Source organism: Ammodytes marinus, assembly GCF_949987685.1.
Source record: "Ammodytes marinus genome assembly, chromosome: 6".
Classification (NCBI taxonomy): Eukaryota; Metazoa; Chordata; class Actinopteri; order Uranoscopiformes; family Ammodytidae; genus Ammodytes; species Ammodytes marinus.
In genome coordinates, this window is record NC_137235.1 from 13,987,424 (window position 1) to 14,005,522 (window position 18,099).

Consider the following 18,099-nt stretch of genomic DNA (forward strand, 5'->3'; position numbering starts at 1 on the left):
CAGAAAACAAGGAACGTCACCTATTGCTTTTTCCCACTGATGGATACCATCACACATCTAGCCTGGTGACCATATATACATGTAGCGGTACTAAGGAAAGGACATCCTGCAGCCAAAGTTGAATGATCCATTCAAAGTCTTGCTCACCACCAACCCTGACGTGGAGTGTGAAAGACGCCATGGGGCTCCACTTTTGTCACTACTCAGCAGCCAAAGATCAACAGCCTCTTAATCATGACGATGAGAGCAGCTATCCAACTGCGCCAACAATGATGGAAAACACCAATGCTGTTGCTGCTAACTGCTTTCATAACCGGATTACCACTACAGTGAATCCTTGACACTCAACCATCACAAAGGAATATATAATCGGTGGCTCAACCTCTCCTACATGATGTGTTTCCTTTTCTGCAAGGATGAAACCTGATTTAAATCCCCAAACTATCGCTTCTAACAACACTAATGCTAGCCTGACTAGGATGGTGTCTGACCACAGCCCAACACTCTGCCAACTACTGTATGTGGATGCATTCCTAATAGCACCAATTGAGGACTCCCTCTGATGTTTTTTGCCGATCTCAGACTGTGACAAAATGCTATACTGTATATTCCACCTGAACACTTTTTTTCAACCTCACAAAGGAATGTGTCATTATTTGGGCACTTGAACTATGATTCTCCCATTCCTGGACTACAAGTTCCTTCTAATAGTCCAACTCACTCGCCTGCAGAATCCTCCAACGGAGTCTTTAATGAACTGCATACATTTCATGTGAATTGATTGTTCTGTAATTTTCCAAGCTCCATTTGAATATACTTTTGAGTTTGGTGTTGTCCTGTAAAGGACAAAATGGGGAATTGTGGAAGCCAATTTTATATTGATTAGTTTAATTCTACTCTTGTCTCTACATTCATTATTTCATCATTTTATGAAGTGTATTTCCTCTCATCTTGACTACTGATGTATCTTGTCTGGAGTTTCTATTGTAATTAAATCAGTCTGATTGGGCTGACATCCTAGCTGTGGGCCATCCTGGAAGCTCCCAGATTCAGATTAGCATTGATGTCATCAAGAACCAAACTTGATTGTTCCATTGTTATTCTACCTATCTGGCCATGTCAACCATTCTGTATAAAGCAGCTCATTTTGTGTTTACAACTCAGTCAAGACCCTGGCATTGCTTTGAGCAGGATGCTATGGTCTTCTCTCCATGCATGAATGCTGACCATAATCGATTCATCTGTATTGTCTTTTGAAACTAAGTAAAGATTTGTTTTCATATTGGACTATAGTGAAGTTTTCTTCAACAAAACACTTCTTCCACAATACCCACAAAACCTCTTGCTGCTCGGTAACAGCTCCCAACAGAAAGCCTATACATCCCCTATCAGACTGAGACAGCATCAACTAATGTAATCAACATGGGCCTTGTCAGCTCTCAAAAACACGGACCGTATGTACCTGTTTGTTCAATATGGTGACACAGGGGTACTAGTGACACGCAACAACCAATTCTAAACTAAACAAAGCCAAGTACTGTACACGTTTGAGTGGCAAACTATGATAATTGCAGCACTGTTTACTTTCGTCGTTTCATCTGTCTTCTTCCAATGTGTATTTTTTTAAATAAACAATTTTGAGAAACTAAAAAAAGTCTCTTCAAACAAAATATGTAATTTTTATTCAGCATTAGTATTTGGTTTACATTGTTCTATTTACAACATGGACACGCAGGACAGGAAAAGTGAGGACTTTTTAAAATCAAATTGAAAAGTTTCTTTTTTTAAACAGCAGAATACACTAGACTAGGGTGTGTCAAAGGCAAATAGGTGGACAATGGACAAGGCAAGGCAAGGCAAGTTTATTTATATAGCACAATTCAAACACAAGGCCATTCAAAGTGCTTTACAGGGGCAAGATTAAAATACATAAAACACATTAGAAGACATTTAAAAGCGAATGAAAAGAAGTAAAACATTTAAATAAAATAAGAAGTACAGGTTAAAATGGAAACAGAAAAGTCTTCAGACTCGATTTAAAAGAACTGAGGGTTGCAAGCAGACCAAGTGGAACAAGCAAGTGAACTACTGACGACAGAACAAAAGGACATCTCCAAGCTGATTAAATACAATGACACAAGGTCTTAGACATGACAGACTGTGGGGGTAAGTACTTGAACATAAGATATAAGTGAATAGACAACATTTAACTATACTAATAATACTGAAATAACTAAACAAAAAATACAAATATTCACAAATATTTTTCTCTCCTGACTCTGTTCATAGCTTTGTGAAGCACCTGCAGACCTGACTACCACACCCAACAGCTGAAGTTGTTATAGATGATAATGATAATGATTCAAGTATAATAGTCTGTTTTTTCAGCAGGGCTGAATCAGGCTTTGCAAGTGTGATGGTAGCTCACAGAGAAAGGAAGGTCATCTTCTCTTAACTATCATAAAGGATTTGTGAACACACAGAATGCATGTCTGTCGGATATTAAGTACTCCACAACGTTGACAGGTTAGGCGATAGTATTCCTTCTGTTTGGAATTGGTAAACAATCTCTTTGTTGGAATGCAAATTGTGGTGGCAAATAATTTTTTTTAAATTGCATGTCTGGACTGTGCTCCTAAAACAATGGAAGAAATATTACAGAATGTGTAGTGTGTGGCTTGGTGGTTTGATAAAATGTCTAAGTGAAAGTCTCATCTTCATGAGATTGTGATACCCCATGTCCGTGAGCACCTACCCTTTCGAAATGTCCATTAGCAAGATACCAGATCCGCTAACTCTGAAGCTTGCCCTGACATTTGATCTCCTTGACAGGGGTTCGAGAAAATAATTTGACTGCAGTGATCAGTGACACAGCACTATTAATTGCTGAAGAAGTGGGATTCATGGTGGCCAAGAAAAGAAGGGTAGAATTATGTAGAGTAGATTAGCACATAAAATTATAAATAAAAGCTTCTGAATTCAAGTTCACTCTTACTAAAAGAAAATAACAAAACTATTCATTTGCATGAGCATACACTCTGTGATATGACTTCACAGAAAAGCAAATTAATCTATGGTTGTATATTTCAGGGAGCTAAAACATTCCTCATCTACCCTGTTTCATCCATACACTCAGTCCAAAGCTGTACAGTGATCAAACGCACAAGCATTGAAACAACTAGCGGCACACAAACACACACACACAAGTGTATTCAATCATACTGCATACATAAATATCTGCATTATAAAAGCCCACATACAAAATGTGAATCATTCACACTCAAAGTTAATACAATTACATAAGGTCTGCCTAGTTTGTACATAGACACCTAAACAGACTTCACATTGCAGAAGAGTAACATTTAATTGAAGCCAAAAACATAATTTAGTTTACATGTGTGATAAAAATGAAATTAATCACAGATGAATGATGTACAAGTCACGTGTAGCATTATAAATTGCAATCAAGGGACGAATCCTTACTTATTAAAAGAAAGTTGATGGATGCAGAATTAAAATATGTGACAGACGAAGCATGTAATCATTAATCAATAATGCTTATACTCTGCGCTGATCACCTGACTGGATATGCCTGAGCACATTCCTCATCTGGCTTTGCTTATCCACGGTATCTTTGGTAGTTAAGTTTTTCATGTTTGATAATAACATGATCACCTTTTGCACACTGATAAGCCAATCACAGTTGCATTGAGGTACTCCCTACCAGAACTAATCAAGATCGCTGCACAGCCAAGGGCACACTGTCGTGTGAAAAGGGACACTTTATTCCGAACCCTCATATTAGTTTAAAAAACAAGACCGACATGAATGCTGTGGATAATGCAGACGCAGAAAACACAGGCGTGTGTAGATTGATAATGACTGCTGCTTGTCCATTTCTGTTTTTGTTTGTTTTCACATGAAGCAAAATGTATTAGCTTAGAGGAGGGAGTGTAAGTCTACCATCATCATATATCACAACCACACCGCTGATACATGAAATAAATAAAATAATTATATTAAGGTTAAATAGGTCCATCTTTAAAATGCATTTGTACAGTAATAAATAGATGTCTCCTCTATTTACAGTTTACCAGACGCTAGAAGCAGAGTTTGAAGTAAGATACATTAAATCCCAAATAGTTAAAAAGTTATCTGTTTGTTTTTTCTGTTCTGTTGATAAGGGCTTGGCGCTCAGGATTTCCCCCTCTTCATTATTAACCTTCCGCTGGTGAGACGGGCAGGAAGAGAGAACATGCAGGAGACGAGACGCACATGAAGAACACACGTTCCTCCAGTGTGCCCTTTCCTGTGTTTCATCCTCAAAGACTTTTCAAATTTCGTGTCATATTTGCTGTAGCTGCTGTTGTTAGCTTTTCGTTAAAATTCACCTCAGTGTACACATACACCCACACACACACACACACACACAGATTTTTGAGCACCCGATGCCTTGCTTTGTCCCCCCACACAATGTACTGTGTGCATCCTCCTACCTAAAGCCTCTTGCTCGCTCTTGAGTAGCAGTTGCCTCTTGACTCAGACCTAAGAACAGCTTTCTCTCGAAGCTTTTTTTTTTTTTTTTAATAAAAAAACACTAAACCAATCCTAGAGCTGTGTCCTCGGGGCAACTTCTTCCTCGTCCCTCCTTGGCCATTTTAAAACTATTAATTGATCTTCTTTTCAGCTTTGGTGGTGCCATTGCGTTTGTGTTTCCCGTTGGCAATGCTCTCGCTGTGGCAATGTCCGTTGGTCACGTTAACGTCATCCCTGGCCACGACGCTGACTCCGCCTCCTCTGGTCTGGTCGCGAGCCTTCCCCCTCAGTAACCCTACCAACCGTCGCAGCGCAAGCACCACCAGAGCCACAGCGGCCGCCACAGTGAGGACCACATCCAGCAGGAAGTACTGGTAGGGGGACACCTCGTACACGGCCGATCGTAGGTGGGTGGCACCGTTGTGCCGCAGGATGTAGCTGATCCAGTACACCGCCCTTGTCACTGGGTGGCCCGGCTGGTCTTTGTGAATGTTGGAGAGAAGACGTGCTTGCTGGCGGTACCTATAGTTTAGAAAGAGACAGGAGGTTGGCAACATACAATGTATACGTTTTTACGTATAAGAGACAAGCAGAAATGGGCGTAAAAACCACAAGAAAAGAAAACAATGTATTAAAGAAATATGAAGATAGTGCATACTGTACTTTATGTGCAACATTTAAGGTGCAGTTTTATTCTATGGTACTTCTTCTTCCAACAGTTGCATTTGCGGTGGACACCTACTCAATATAAAAATGGTTTAAAGCCATTACAGTTTTTCACAATTGTTTAAACACATTTTTTGGAACATCAGACACAATGTGCACAATCTGTAACTAATTTACCAACTGCTTAACCAATTCTGCTGAACTCCAAACACATTTCCTGACTTAAACTCATATTCCCATTCCAGAACACACATTTTTCACAACATTACACACAATTCTCTATACCTTGCACACTCTTCCTGAATTCTCTCTCATGGTATTCACACAGAACACACTGCCAATCACATTTCTAAACTCAAAAGGCTTTTGTGCAGTTAGCTATAGAAGGGTCAGAGATGAGCTCCTGTTTGCTGTGATTTACAGTAGATTGCACATTTTGGTACAAATTCAGTTTTTGCCGAATACTGTAAACACTAAAAGTGACTGCTATGACCACAACCTCTAACTTTTGTAACTATGCCCTAAACCAAAGCACCAACCCTACAAACACGATATATGCTTTGCACTGTTTGAAATTCTCCAACACACTTCTTGAAAAAAAATGAAACCAATTGAAAACCAATCAGTCTAAACCTTAGCACTACAGATAGACCCCAGGTGAGCTCAGCTCCTTTGTGAGACAGTGAGAGTCAGGGGAAGGGGAGGAGAGAGAGTAACAGGAGGACGAGGACAAAGAAAGCAACAGAAGGAGACACATACAACAGGAACACTATAGTGGACATGTTATAGATCATGGCCTATCAATGAGGGAGCCTGGACAGAGAATGCAGCCCAACCTGAGTCGCTCCATAATTAGGAGATTTAGACTGGATATCAGGTGATCATTTCCCTGTTGCTTCTCAAAGGAAGACATTGAGTGTGATGTTGATGAGGCGATGTGGCCAGACGCAAACATGAGGCGGTATCCATGAAAGGATTCATAATCCAACCACCCAATTCCATTCCTTACAATGCTGTTTTTTAAATTCTACTGTAATTGTTTCTTAGTTTATGATGACACACTACTGCAGTTCTACCTATTCATTGTGTTTGTTTGAAATGGCAAAATAAACTATTCTGCAACATGTGTGTTAGCATTTGGCAAAAACCGTAAAGTATTTGTTGTTACTGTAGGTGAAAGTGTATGAACATGCAAAGGCATAATTACTGATAAAGCATTCATATAGTGGTTTGCATTTACAGTTTTTTTCGATTGCTTAAGCACGATTTTGAAAACAGGGCCCGATTTCTCAAAACACTACACACAATTAGCCCACCAAACACTCAATTACCAAAACACCTCAGACCCTTTGCAAAATGAAATACTCTTTTCAAAACTATACACTATTTTATAAAAAACATATTTTGTTACCATATGAAACACACACTTTTCATATCACTTAATTCTGTCTGAACCAGTTACACACTGCTGTTGCTAACCTTAAACACTTTTAGTAATTCTACTTCTCAGTTATTTGAGTAATGTATCACAAGTACACAGATAAAGTGCAAATATACAATAAGTTCACCAAACACTTGACCAGACCAATGCTGCAGAATGAGGAAAATATAATTTATTTTTCTCCATACACCCAAATCAGTCAACATGGAAAATCACAACCAAACATGTGTGCAGTAGTCTGCATAACACTGTTATCCCAGCAAACAACAACACACATACAATACTGTATCCAGTACAGGTTAAAAATTACAGATAATACTGTATATACATTTAAAAAATATGATAAAGGAAACAGAAAATACAGTTTAGAAAATACTAGACATTATCTCTTCGACTAGCTGGATCTGTCCAGAGAATTTCATCCACATCCTTCCACCGCCATGCAGAGAAAAACTGGAAAAGGAGAGAATGGTGGAAGGTATAGAACTGTGAACTGTGGACTGTGGATGGTGTAGAAACCAGTTCCGGACCAGAGCAGCATGGTGGAATGACACATTGTCCCAAATGACAATGTATTGCGTCTGGTGCATTTGTTTACCTGCTCTGACTATGTTTCGCAATCAGTCTAAAAATGTGAGTATGAGGTGTGTTGTAAGGGCTAATATTGGCTTGACAGAGGAGGACCCCATCTCCTCTGTGGATTCAACCCCCTCACTCTCACTGTAATTCTGACTCCTTCCATTTTGGTTACTGTAAAGGCAGGTGAACTTACCTGCTGCATTTGTATTGTGCTTGAACCTGATTGGTGTGTCTAGAATAAAGCAATCATGTGTTTGTGCATTTGGGGGTTGTGTTTACTGATTGGCTCATGTGTTTGGTAGTTTGACAGTCAGTGCTTTGGAATTGCAATGAGGTGACATCATGATATACTTCTGTGTCTAATGTGTTTAAGTGTGTTTAGTGTTTTGCAAATCACTGTGTGTATTGTTTTGCAAAAAGTGTGAGGCTGACTTTGTGCTTATAGTGGTGCACATATAGCCAATGGTTTGCTTCTTGAGTTTAAGGTTTTGATACAGTTTTTCACAATTGTTTAAACACATTTTTTGGAACATCAGACACAATGTGCACAATCTGTAACTAATTTACCAACTGCTTAACCAATTCTGCTGAACTCCAAACACATTTCCTGCCTTAGACTCATATTATCATTTGAAAACACACATTTTTCACAACACTACACACAATTCTCTATACCTTGCACACTCTTCCTGAATTCTCTCTCTTGGTATTCACACAGAACACACTGCCAATCAAATTTCTAAACTCAAAAGGCTTTTGTGCAGTTAGCTATAGAAGGGTCAGAGATGAGCTCCTGTTTGCTGTGATTTACAGTAGATTGCACATTTTGGTGCAAATACAGATTTTGCCGAATACTGTAAACACTAAAAGTGACTGCTATGACCACAACCTCTAACTTTTGTAACTATGCCCTAAACCAAAGCACCAACCCTACAAACACAATATATGCTTTGCACTGTGTTTGAAATTCTCCAACACATTTCTTGAAAAAAAATTAAACTAATTGAATACCAATCAGTCTAAACCGTAGCACTACAAATAGACCCCAGGTGAGCTCAGCTCCTTTCTGAAACAGTAAGAGTCAGGGGAAGAGGAGGAGAGAGAGCGACAGGAGTACGAGGTCAAAGAAGGCAACAGACAGAGACACACACAACAGGAACACTATAGTGGACTATGTTATAGATCATGGCCTATCAATGAGGGAGCCTGGACAGAGAGTGCAGCCCAACCTGAGTCGCTCCATAATTAGGAGATTTAGTCTGGATATCAGGTGATCATTTCCCTGTTGCTTCTCAAAAGATGACATTGAGTGTGATGTTGATGAGGCGATGTGGCCAGACGCAACCAGGAGGCGGTATCCATAAAAGGATTCATAATCCAACCACCCAGCGCTGTTTTTTTTTTTTTACCATTGTTCCCTAATTTTACTGTAATTTTTTCTTAGTTTATACTGACACACTGAATTGCTTGAACTGCAGTCCTACCTATTCATTGTGTTTGTTTGAAATGGCAAAATAAACTAGTCTGCTACATGTGTGTTAGCATTTGGCAAAAAACGTAAAGTATTTGTTGTTACTGTAGGTGAAAGTATATGAACATGCAAAGGCATAATTCTATTGACAAAGCATTCATATAGTGGTTTGCATTTATACTATAGTGTTTTCCATTCTGCACACCAGTGTTCAATGAGTGCTAGAAATGTCTAGTCATATGATGTATGTGTTTGTCATTTGAAAAGAAAACACCATTTAGTGAAGAGTTAACATTGTTTTGAGGGTAATGTGTGCTTTTGCAAGAGAAGTGAAGGATTTTGCATTTTGTGTTTGAGTTTTGAAATTTGTGTTTAGGGTTTTGAAAAAGTGAGGTAGTCTATCAGGAAATGTGTTTAAGCAATTGTGAAAAACTGTAATGGTGTCATACTTTTGATTTTAGTGTTCGTGCGATCGTAAAAAACTGTATACTATAGTGTTTTCCATTCTGCACACCAGTGTTCAATGAGTGCTAGAAATGTCTATTCATATGATGTGTGTGTTTGTCATTTGAAAAGAAAACACCATTTAGTGAAGAGTTAACACTGTTTTGAGGGTAAAGTGTGCTTTCGCAAGAGAAGTGAAGGATTTTGCATTTTGTGTTTGAGTTTTGAAATTTGTGTTTAGGGTTTTGAAAAAGTGAGGTAGTCTATCAGGAAATGTGTTTAAGCAATTGTGAAAAACTGTAAGTATCAATCAATCAATCAATCAAACTTTATTTGTATAGCACTTTTCATACAATCAAATGTAACACAAAGTGCTTAATACAACCCCAAAGTATGTCTGATCTGTGCTACTGTAGAACATGGCGTTGCAACACGGCGGCCTCCATGGAGGGCAACTTGCCCTAATGAAGATATAAAACGCTAATTCTAAAAGGAAGTAATTTACCCATACGGTAACACTTTATAATAACTATCCGTTGTAACTTGTTAATAGATCATTAGTAAACTCTTAATTAATGATTATTAATGATTTGTTAAGTGTTTGTTAGCAGTTTGTTAAGGATTTATAACAATGGTAGATAGTTAATAGCTTAATAATTGAATCAGTTCATCTGGGAGGTAATCCGAGATTAACTGATCACGTCACGTTCAAGTCCATGGCATGCACAGTGTGTATTGAGTTTATTTAAAAATATTTGAAAATGGGGCTGCCCTCAGTTGCCCATGCACTGTGTATAGTCTATAGCCTATTTCAGCCTCGTCGGTATCTCGGATTACCTCCCAGATGAACTGATTCAATTATTAAGCTATTAACTATCTACCATTGTTATAAATCCTTAACAAACTGCTAACAAACACTAAACAAATCATTAATAATCATTAATTAAGAGTTTACTAATGATCTATTAACGAGTTACAACGGATAGTTATTATAACGTGTTATCAAACATACTTATGAATATTAAAGGTGAAGTAAGCGGTTTATTTATGTTAATATAAGTGTGAAATCGCTCTTTATTCATACAGTGATCACTTACATAATGTGCACGTTTCATAAAGCCGATCTCTCAGTCAGCTGCTTTGCATGTAATCAGCAAATAAACTTATTGTAGTATCCCGAAATTTTTATCCAATCAGAAGAGAGAACGCTACAAACCGACACTTGTCTCACTCATATACAGGGCCGCCCATAAGGGGTAGAAAGTGTGAAAGCTTTCTAGGGCCCAGCCACTTGGGGGGCCCATTATCTTTGGAAGACAAGAACCTAACTAAGCTAAACTTTATTTTTAACCGAAAAATGTAATTAAAATTTGCTCGACCATAACAACAAAACAAACTTTATTTATTGTTACTTGAGTAAAATGTCAATATCTATTCAAAGTTGGGGGTTTACACAGAGCTGCTGCTCCACTTATGACCATTTGAAAAGCCTGGGCCAGAGCCAGCAGCTGGACATTTTAATTTCATTGACGTTTAATGCTTAGTGTCACTAGAACGTCACAGATTGACTTTTCTGGGAACAGGTTGGGTGGGGCACTCCTCTGAGCGTCAAATATTAACACCACCGTTAGTTTAAACATAAAAAAACAACCCATAACTTAATGTACATTTTTGTGGGCACGGGGTGGAAAGTCTGTATTTTGCAGGCCTTGAATCCGTTACGGGTTGGTAGACAACCCAGAGATTGGCAGCAAAAAGTCGATGGAGCTCAAAACTAAAATCTTGAAGGCCTAACGGTCTGAATGAAGTAAAATAAAGTACATTTTGTGCTGACCCTGGACTGGAGAACATGTGTTGTGGAAGATCATTTTAATTTGGTCCAGTCTTCCATCAATGGTAATCTGGACCATAATATACATATTTTTGAGAATTCCTATTCCTTTAAGAATAGTGGGTATTTGACATCTTGTGTGCCTGTGCTATTTGTTTATCCCAGACGATACAACTATTTTGAGAAACATTAACTCCCCCACCCTAACCCAGGGCAGGTGGACTGGGTACCACATAACAGATCTGAGAGGCATATATGCCTTAAAGGTTTCCCACCTAGTTGTGGCCAAGGTTTGGGATGTGTTAATCTAAAAAAATATATCAATTTGTTACACGCATTGATACTAGTAAAGTATGGGTAAGGGGGGCCCATTGACTGGAGGTTTTCAGGGGCCCAGCCATTGGTGTGGGCTGGCCAGCTCATATATAATATATGCACTCCATGGTCTCACTGCCGGTGTACGCCAGAGCAACAGATGGGTGAATGTGTATGCGCCTACAATGGCGGAGCAGGTAAAAATCCTTCCCAATGTCTGTTTTGATGGTTTTTATCATGTTTTATCACACTTATGGATCTGAGATGATGCTAGATAACTTGCAAAGTTAGTAGAAGACCGCAGTGCATTAATGTGGTGACGTAGGGACGAGCGAGGGTACTGCTAACTGCAGTAACTGACAAGAAGTTAGCTAAAAGAACCACTCCGCTACAGCACCTTTAAATTCCATTTGTACCTTAGTCTTTTCAGAAAAAAAAGAGCCAATTCCCTTTAAATACTGCACCTTTAAGTTCCAGAGTGGTGATATCCGATATGGTCACCAGATGGCACTAATAATATAATATACAGAGCATGTGGGACAGTTTGACAGTGTGCATATACAGGACTTGGAAATCTGACCTGTTGTCTTTGATGACGCTGGTCAGGGCTGTGTAGAGGTCTTCCTCGCTCATGCTCTTCCAGTATAGCATGATACCCATGCCTTTGGCCGATACACGCGTCATGGTGTCGTAATGGTCTCCAAACAGGGGCACACCCACCACCGGCACCCCATGATACATGGCCTCGTAGATGCTGTTCAGGCCACCATGGCTCAGGAAGGCCCTCGTGTTGGCGTGGCCTGGATTAAGGGGAGGGATGAGGGATGTGATTTTTGCATGTTAGGTGTTATGATCATTAGTCTTTTGTTTAGACAGGGCGTTTATTTTGCTGGGTTGGTGATTTTTCTAGATTATGTGCAATGTATTACAGTAGATCACGCAAACTGCCGCACACTCAGCAATATCTCAACTGTTGCTACCCACTTTGTGAGGGTGGGGGTGGTGGTGTGGGGAAGGGTGAATTACAGTGAAAGGAAGAAAGAAGATGAGTGTGTGTGTGTGTGTGTGTGTGTGTGTGTGTGTGTGTGTGTGTGTGCGTGTGTGTTTGTGTGTATTATTTCGAGAGTATAATTAACCAAATGACTTTAGTGTATCGTGAAGTTAACACGATGCACATTTTCAGTATTATTTACTGAAAGTTTTTCTTCATTTAAAGGATTTTGAAAATGATCTAAGAATTAATTCGGTTTATATGACATTATTTAGTTATTTAATTTCATTTAACTTTCATTTATCCTCGAGAGACCAATTGAGGGGTGACCCTCATTTACAATGACGTCGAGTTCAAACAAATTCAAAGGAAAAACAACAATACATAAACAATATTCAATGCAAATACATCAAAATACACAACGACAAGTGAAGAGAAAAACAATTGAAACATTTACACAGTGGTGAAGAATGGCAGCAATTAAAATTAAATGGGTGAAAGTACAATATAGCCTAATTAAAACAGTTACAGGTAGGGTTTGGCAGATTTAAGATAGTTTGTTTAAATTGGTTAAAGGATATGAAGGTATTTAGTTTAATTTGTTGCTGTAAGTTGTTCCAGGAAGCTGTCTTTCCAGCTCAGACCGGGCTTGTGGGACATAAAGCATAAGCATGTCAGTGGAGCGGGTCTGATAAAGCCCATCTGAAATTGCATTTCTGTTAAATAACGAGGAAGCTTCCCGGCCTGGGCTTTGTAAATAAAAATGTGCCAATGTGCGTCACATCTCTCTTTAAGGGAAGACCACCCAACCTTTTCATATAAAAGACAATGGTGTGTGTCATAAGCATCTCCTGTGATGAACCTTAAAGCAGAGTGAAAAACAAAGTCCAGGAGTTTAAGACATGAATGTGGTGCATGCCGGTAAACCACATCACCGTAATCAAGGACAGACATGAAAACTACCTCAATAACCCTTTTCCTACTAAATAAAGGGAAGGTGGTTTTGTTCATATAAAGATAGCCAATTTTTTGTCGTAGTCGACATTTTTTATATGAAAATTATAAAGTGAGTTTATCATCTAACCAGATGCCGAGATATTTGTACTCTGTGACTCTTCCAATTAAAAATCCATTCCTTGTAAAAATATTAAAATCATTCAAATGTGTAGTTCTTGCTCTGGAGAAACACAAATATTTGGTTTTGTCTGTATTTAGAACAAGCCCGAGGTCCACTAGACAGTCCTGCAGAGTGTTAAAAGACCTTTGTAGGTTCTGAATAGATTGGTGCACCGAATCGGAAATGCAATACAGTACTGTGTCGTCAGCGTATAGATGGGCGTGACAGTTTTTTAGCGATAAAACAATGTTATTTTTTATAAATTGTGAAAAGAACTCGACCTAAAATTGAGCCCTGTGGGACACAATTTGTAACAGTTAAGAATTCAGATTGGTATCTTCCCAGTTTAACTGACTGCTGTCTATCAGAAAGATAATCCCTAAACCAGCTACATGCAGAATGATCAAAGCCAATGCCATGCAGCCTCTGTAAAAGCAAATGGTGGTCAACAGTATCAAACGCCTTTGAAAGATCAATAAAAAGTGCTGCACAGTGCTTTTTCTTGTCTAATGCTCTAACAATGTTGTTTACAACCAAAGTCACAGCAGAGACTGTACTGTGGCCTGCCCTAAAACCAGATTGGTACGGGCTCAAAATGGAAGCACTAGTTAAAAATGTTTTTAACTGATTATTAATAAGTGATTCTAGAATTTTGCCAGGCATGGGATGGAAATTGGCCTGTAGTTAAGATAATTTTAATTTAATTTTTTATCAATATCAATACTCACCTAATAAGTCATTCTGAGGCATCCAATCCACAAGCTTGGTGTTGTTGCCAAGGTTACTGGGTGGAACTCCAGAGAATCTAGAGAAGAAGGAAAGGAACTAATGAGGGAAAAAAACTGAAGAAACAAATTGCTCAGATACTGTTGTTTTTCTTACTTTTCTGATCAAGAACATCCCTAATATCTAAGTTTATTTACCTTTGCCACCCTTATTACCGTTAGTTAGGATACAGTTAACATGTTGCTACTAGCAACACCTAAGGGCCCAGTTCCATGGCAGTTACAGTTTAACTGAGTTGCATACAGTCTCTGCCAGATATGTGGCCAAACAAATGTTGACAGACATCTTGCATTTACTCCTTACTTACCCTTGTTGGAGCATTAAAGGTGAAGTAAGCGATTTATTTATGTTAATATAAGTGTTAAATCGCTCTTTATTCATACAGTGATCACTTAAATAGTGTGCGCATTTCATAAAGCCGATCTCTCAGTCAACTGCTCTGCATGTAATCGGCAAATAAACTTTTTGAGGATCCCGAAACTGGTATCCAATCAGAAGAGAGAACGCTACAAACCGGCACCCGTCTCACTGCCGGTGCAAACGCAGAGTGACAGAGGGGTGAATGTTTATGCGCCTGCAATGGCGGAGCAGGTAAAAATCCTTCCCAAAGTCATTTTGATGGTCTTTATCATGTTTTATCACACTTACTTATCTGAGATGATGCTAGATAACTCACTGCTTGAAGACCGCAGTGCATTAATATGGTGACATGGGGACTAGAGAGGGGACTGCTAACTGCTGTCAGTCAGTGCGTTTACATGCAGACTCATAATCGGGTAACTAAACGAATAAGACTTCAACAGGACTTTTAAACTGCATGTAAACACCTTTATCCGATCTACTTCGGACACAAATCGGCACGATAACGGACAAGAGATGTCGGATAAGAACACCTAGATAAGTCGTTCGTTGTTGGCATTTTCTCTGCATGTAAACAGGGATCGGACATCTCATATCGGACTTCTCGTTCTGTGCTTGTGTGCCTGCGCGTAATAGGCTACACCATGGGTTGTTGCCGGAAGAGAACCGGACGTGGCTCTTTCAACACTTGTTGAAAGCATGGTTGAAAGGGCTACAGCGCCACCTAGCATAGTGGAGACAGCCATGCATTGGACATTTATCCGATATCTTAAAGGCCATGTATACTCAGACAAGTGACACGGTCCGTTCGAGTGTCTAGTTCGATATATGTGATAATCTAATCTAGTTGTGCCATGGAAACGCACTGAGTGACAGGAAGTTAGCTAAACTGACCATTCCACTTACTGAACCATTAACTGTGAATACTTTTTTTATACCAATGATTTAGTGACTGACTTTCTTTCAGAGAGTTTGATAAGAAGATTGATGTTAACATCTCCAATTCTGTAGGCCTACAGTTAATATGACGCTAAAGCTAGCATCAGGTGTAACAGTTCAGTTGCCTGGCTCTGTCCAACAGAAAAACCTACCATCTATTCTAAGGCTCACCAATCAACACATGCATATAGCTAATGTACATTATATCTCTTCTCTTTTATTTCCTCTGTACAAAACCAAAGTGTGAAAATGACAGATCACAGTGATGCAGGGCTATTTCTTAACCAAGTCTCTGCTGGTTGTCTCACGTTCACTACAAGACTTAATGAATTGAACACAAAGAAAGTAAATCAATGTATTTCCCAGTGTATAAAACTACCTCGTTCATTTTAGTTTATCTGTAATCAGTTAACTTCTAATGAAGCTATTCATCACAGTATACTAGCCTTATGAAGCTAATGAGTCGCTAATACAACATTCACAACTGTTGGGCTGACTTTTCTTTGGGGGCATCTTGTTTCTTCCTGGAATGTTATCTTTATAGTAAATCTATATTTTCAGTTTCATTGTTACTGTGCTTCACCTTAGTTCTTATATTGTTGTTGATATCTAATTTTTTTTCAATCAATATCAGTGAACTTGTTTTCAGTTTTACACCTGCTTCTGCTAAAAAGCGTCAAACGTCTTACTGTTAGCCTATTGAGCGTGTGCACCCTTAGTGAGGTCAGAATATGTACTATTGTACAGTGTGCGCAATAGATAATTAATTGAGTCAAACATTCAAGGAGTATTCACTGTTGATCATTTTTCCTGAATTAAAAAGCAGCAGGGCTTCACTTGCAGATTTTTAGGTTACACCCACTTCACGAACCCCCTTCCACAGGGTGGTGGTAATTTCATACAGCATCTTGTGCATGTTTGTTGGGGGCTGTGGTTGCGTGTGCAGAAGCATTTCGAACAAATGCAGAACACAAATATGCATGCTACATTATGACCCCCATCAATCCATCCATCCATCCGTCCATCCCTTTCTCCCAAACTCAAACTCTTTCATTCCTCTTTAACAAAGCACCAATTCACTGTCCTGCCAATCAAAGCCTACATTCATTCAGCCAATTATCAATGACATGATTCATTTGGCTTGGTCCCTGTTCTTCTCATCAGCCCTCTTACTTTTCCACCCTCTTGGTTTGGAAGGGGCATCAGAAGGCAGATTAAATATTCAATGTCACGTACAAAGTCTTGGGGCTTAAATGAGGCTGTTTGGAAACCTGATCAGTGAAAGGTCAGTGCTTGAGAACAGAGGGATATGATTCATGTGCCTTTGTCATTTACACTAAAATAATAAAGAAGAAACAGGGTGTCACCATCCCCAATGTAAAATCCCATTTTTACTTGCATGTAATAATAGTGTAAAACTTGTGTTGCGTGCCAAGGAAAATACATCCCCCACATCACAACACACAGTACCTCTTGCCCAGAACGTCAAGCTTTTTCACAACAACCATACTGTAAGCAGACACTGCAACCACATGTTGGATCGTTTTAGATCGCACCAGGGCCTCGACTTGTTGTCTTATCCTTAATTAATTTCATTTCATTTCTGAACACACATATCCAGTCATATATTGAGTGTCTGTTGTTGAACATAGAGGAGCACTGAGGGTGTGTTCGCCCCATATCCACTTTATGCCTGTCTGAGGCTTTACTAAAAGGACGTAAAGGAACCACAGGAACAGATCAGTTGTGGGACTTTTTTTGCTTTGGTTTTGTGGGGTTCATATTGTGCCTGAGATCGCAGTTTAACTCACGGCTATCTCCGATTGTAGATTAAAATAACAGTTACTTTAGGTCATCACACCCACTTACCTACGTGGGTAAATCTGTGTTATTTTAGGAATCTTTGTAAGACATTCATTATCCTCCGCTTTTATTCTCATATTTGACTAACTTACAAATCTATATCTGTTGAACTGCCAGTGGAATGTCTAACTTTGTTACTCTGTAACTGAACTGTATCCTTCCTTGCACTTCTTTTCAAAGGTTATTTCTTATTTGTCAGGTGTGCAGTGTTTGTACAAGTGAAGATCATATGCACCAGTCACCCGCCTCTGCACACAAGCACATGTTCAAACATTAACCCAGCAACACAATAAACCTATAGAAAAGTAAGATTTGGGGACCGCGGGAATAAGGACCAAGGCCATGGTTAAGCAATGGACTACCAATTGGACACACCAGAACAAAGTTTACTGATACAAACAAATAGGACTTGCTGATAAGGATTATGCAACCTCACACCAGTCTTTTTGAGTGTATTATGTCAAAGAAAAGTATTAACAGGTTCATGGATGGAATTTGGAAGCACTGTGAAACAAGAGGTCCCCCCAAAAAAATCCTTAGCAGTCCTACTCTCCCTCCTCTTCTGTTTTGCATATCTGCTCAGGTCATTGTCAGTAGATCTCTGCTGTGTAAATGATTACAAGAAATTTAGATTTCAATCAGAGGTGTAAGGTAGGGACCTCCTGACTCCAGTTCAGGGCTGTACGCTTATTTTTTTAGGTGGTAGCACTGGTGCTAGCAAGCAAAAAAAATCAGTAGCACAAAAATAAATTCAGTAGCA

The 18,099-nt window shown here is 39.1% G+C and overlaps 1 protein-coding gene across 1 annotated transcript in view; it reads right to left on the bottom strand.

Moving 5' to 3' along the window:
• Nucleotides 1–1,759: 1,759 nt before the first annotated feature.
• ugt8 (UDP glycosyltransferase 8) overlaps nucleotides 1,760–18,099 on the bottom strand; it is a 36,961-nt gene continuing 20,621 nt past the window's right edge. The window contains exons 4-6 of the mRNA XM_080029328.1: nucleotides 14,120–14,196; nucleotides 11,864–12,083; nucleotides 1,760–5,058 (exon numbers count right to left, since the gene is read on the bottom strand). Of these exons, the coding sequence (XP_079885454.1) occupies nucleotides 4,668–5,058; nucleotides 11,864–12,083; nucleotides 14,120–14,196 (688 nt within the window). The 3' untranslated portion in view covers nucleotides 1,760–4,667. The remainder of the gene's footprint in view (nucleotides 5,059–11,863; nucleotides 12,084–14,119; nucleotides 14,197–18,099) is intronic.